This window comes from Trachymyrmex cornetzi, unplaced genomic scaffold (assembly GCF_001594075.2).
Source record: "Trachymyrmex cornetzi isolate Tcor2-1 unplaced genomic scaffold, Tcor1.1 scaffold156, whole genome shotgun sequence".
NCBI classification, from domain to species: Eukaryota; Metazoa; Arthropoda; class Insecta; order Hymenoptera; family Formicidae; genus Trachymyrmex; species Trachymyrmex cornetzi.
Window position 1 is genome coordinate 2450215 of NW_017296157.1, and position 3847 is coordinate 2454061.

The following is a 3847-nucleotide window of genomic DNA, read 5'->3' on the forward strand; positions in this document are numbered from 1 at the left end:
AATTACTTCTTTTAAATATTTCAAAATTTCATATATCCGTAAATCTACCATAAGTTCATTACACGTATTAAATTTATTCAAACTATATTCTGAATTTTAATAAGTTTAATATTTTAATCAAGATTATTAAATCAAAACAAATTCTATTTGCTTATAAAGTCATTTCTTCGGTAAATTCTTTTATATTCTTAAAAAAAATATATATTTTTGTTTTGAGTAACATAATAATAAATTTGTCTAAAATTTGTCTGAGTGTTCTATTTTAAGATTGTTATCAAGAATATATTTTGTATTAAAGATAACTGTTACTTAAAAGTAAGAAAGTAAATTGAGTAATTACTTTTCTTAGCAATAAAATAATATTTTTTCATGCGTAGCGACCAATTTGAGTATCCTACATAATTATTTTAACAAAATTATTTTTAGATCTGTATTTATCTAGATTTTTAGATACTTTAACAGAATCATTCTTTCCGTGTAACGTCTGTGATATTTACAAAATAAGAGAACCTTCCCATCTACCTAATACTAGGTACAAAAATGACATTCGGTAGAAAATAAAGAATATCTCCCGAGCATTTTGCAGTTATATTTCAACCTGTTAACACAGGAGACGAGGTTTTCCTACAAGAGGAGAGAATCACGTTCTTATTGCGTCTTTCCATGGTGCGGAAGATCGCCTGCAAAAAGCGCCCGCCGCTGATGTATCTTCCGCGTTGTACACTAACAGGTTAATATTCTACACGTTGTAAAACAAAAAAGATAATACGAGCGCGCGGGGGCGAGTGATGGCGCGTAGCGAATACGGTAATTAAAATGCCCCGGCAGGAAACGACGTCGCGCCACGACTCTTTTATTATCCTACCGCGCGACGACGCCACGTACCCGAGTTTTTCTGCGACTCATCGCTCAGTTCGCGGCATCGGATATTGCGGCGGCAGCCAACATTGTGGATTTTTTTATTCCTTCTTTTCCTCGAGATGGGGGTTTTCTGCGGGTTGCGCAAGAAAATAATGCAAATGCCCGCGAGCGCACAATTTGCGCGAACTAGCAGGAGGAACTATCGTCGCCGCACGATTACGTAACCGTTGCATGACAATAGAAGGAGTATCCCATGATTTTCCACGCTGCGGTTGCGGTTGATAAGAACTCGATCCATCACGCATGTACTTTTTCGACGGTCCAAGTCAATTGTAAATCGCGCAAAGTCATTGGTTTGCTTCTACGAGATTGCGATAATCTCAGGCTTCTTCTTGACGCATCGCAACATCAACAAATTGACGAGTTTCCGTCGTTGTTTCTTGTGGGTAGCGAACATCAAAAGCCATAGAATCGGCCATATTAGCCGGCATATCTTCATCACCACGAGCTTGTTCATGCAAGCGAAGAGCAAGCCGAAAAACCATGGCGCGCCCATCAGCAAGTACAGCTGCAAGAAGAGGAAGTACTTTTTCCTAAGAGCGTTGGACTGATTCCTCGTCGCTATCTCTGTGCTTTGTTGTATTCGTATAATCTTGTACGTGGTAAACACAAATAGCACATTGTTCAGGAAGAGCGTCAGCATGGGTAGGCCGAAGAAATATAAGTTCACCACGTAGTTCGGCCCATCATGATAACGGCGGTAATTCGGCTTAAACGGTAGGTCCTCCGGGATGCCAGGGCAAAATTCCAAGATGATGGCGACGACGGCGGGTAGGAAGGCGCCGCCCCACACGAAAACTCCGTACAGCCGGAGTCGCCTGTTCTCTTGATTCGTCTGCTTACCCGAGCTTATCATCCAGCGAAACCGCGTAATGGACAGTGCCATGTCGAAGCAGATCACATTCAACCAGAATACCGTGGCGTTCGTGAAGTACTGCATTAGTATCCACAAGAATGTTTCCAAGTTGTCGCTCATCGAGATGCCGCACAAGTTACAGTAGCCGAGAAACGTCAGCAAAGACCCCTGCAGTAGCAGGCAGACGTTGTGGCGGAGTACCGCACGATTGTAGATGCTCCTGGCGAGTTGCGGAACGGACAGGTATACCACGACGACGATGATGGTGAGGACAACGTGGGCCACGTTGGTGTCCATGTAAGTCTGAGTGCCCCAGTAGAACACATTCCTCAGATCGCTGCAATGATGAACAGTCTGCGTTTCATTCTCCTTTGACGATACATTCGTCATACTGACGGTGGTGACGGTGGTGATGGTCGTCACGGTAATGATCGTCGTCGTCGTCGTTGTCGTGGTTTTCATTACCACTGTCGTCTCCGTCGAATTCTCTCTGTCCCGAGTCGCTTCTGAGACTCCGGTCTCCGCGCATTTGATCAGCACCGTCGTACCGTTGATCATGTTTTCGATACAATAGTCCCTCGGCGCGCGAAAGATGGAATAAATGCGAGGGAGGTCGTATGGATGATGTTGCGAATTGGAGTCATTCTCCTCGTTATCGCGGCAGTTCAAGCCCTGCACGGACGTGATCAATGTGGTAATCTGCCGCGGATGTTGGGCGATTGTTCGCCAGGCATCGTGCGTGGTGTAGTTGAACTTGTCCGGTTCCTCGTAGACACATTCTAGGTCTTCGTTGAACGCGTAACCGGCGACGCAGCATTTCTTCGACGCGTCTGATCGATACACGACCTCCGAATGACTCGGACGGGCCGCGATCGAGACTAGGTGTAGCAGAAGAATCGCGATGGACGATGGCACGTGCATGCTGGCACACCCGATGCCTCACGTCCTCGCACTGACCGACCGTATCCGGAGACTCCGGAGTGTGACGATCACGGACGTGTCTTCCCGGCATTTGACAAGTCGGAAACAATCGGGGACTGACGATGTCTTGCCGGCGCAGTATCGTCGCCGTGATTTTTCTTTCATTTCTCCGGATGACGCAGCCACGCCAGACATATGAACGTTTATCGCGCGATGGTAGTAGACAGGTTCCAACACAGACAATTATCGTGGTTGCGAGCCACGGACAATACATGCGGTCAATTTTCACAACATGACCACTATTTCCAGTAAAACCGATGAATCTTGCGGAAACGAGAGTCTGGAAATCTTTCAATCGACGCGTTGCGTAATGCATTGTTAAAAAATTATTAATACAGAGAGGAAGAGAAGTGTTGCCTGACTGTTGTTGTTGCTGAACTTTGTTCATTTTTTGAACAAATATTCAAGGAGATGTTTCAGCTTTTTCACATAATATAAGAATTTAATCAAATATTAAAAATAAGTTTGTAATTAAATTAGTAATTAATGTGTACACTGAAAGAAATGATCTTGCAGTTATAGTGAAAAATTATCTATAAATACGAAAAATGAGCTAAAATGGATAAGTAATTAGCAAACACTGCGATATTGGATATGTTTTATATCTAATCAATATAGATGATAGAGATAGAATTTATATCCGAACCATTGTCAAATTTATTCAGACAGTCTCGCTATAATGCTCTTCTCTATAAAGGGATTGTGATTCATATTTAATTATGAAACCTAAATTTTCTTGCATATATTGTTAAAATATTGTGCTATAAATTCTATTATTAACATAATTTTCTACCATATACGAAAAACAGCGATAATTCTAGCTGAAGCAGCAAAATATTTTTTTGCAAATAAGCATTCCTGAATTTTTCAGATTTTTTTATCGTACAATTTTCTTTAAATAATTTTCTAAAATAGCTTAAATTCTTATGAAAAGAAAGATTTAATTGTAAACAAAATATATAATAATTTTGAGGAGTTATATGGATATAAAAGAATGAAATTTAAAGAACATTTAAAAATAAAAAAAAAATGAAGTTTCACCGTATCATTTTTGTGTAAGAGTGTATGACATGTTTATTAATTCTCTTT

The 3847-nt window shown here is 41.1% G+C and overlaps 1 protein-coding gene across 1 annotated transcript; it reads right to left on the reverse strand.

Moving 5' to 3' along the window:
* Positions 1 to 735: 735 nt before the first annotated feature.
* On the reverse strand, positions 736 to 2710 carry LOC108758353 (uncharacterized). The gene has a single exon (XM_018503246.1). It carries the CDS (start codon positions 2696 to 2698, stop codon positions 1223 to 1225), a length of 1476 nt encoding a protein of 491 aa, XP_018358748.1. The 5' UTR covers positions 2699 to 2710; the 3' UTR covers positions 736 to 1222.
* Positions 2711 to 3847: the final 1137 nt, after the last annotated feature.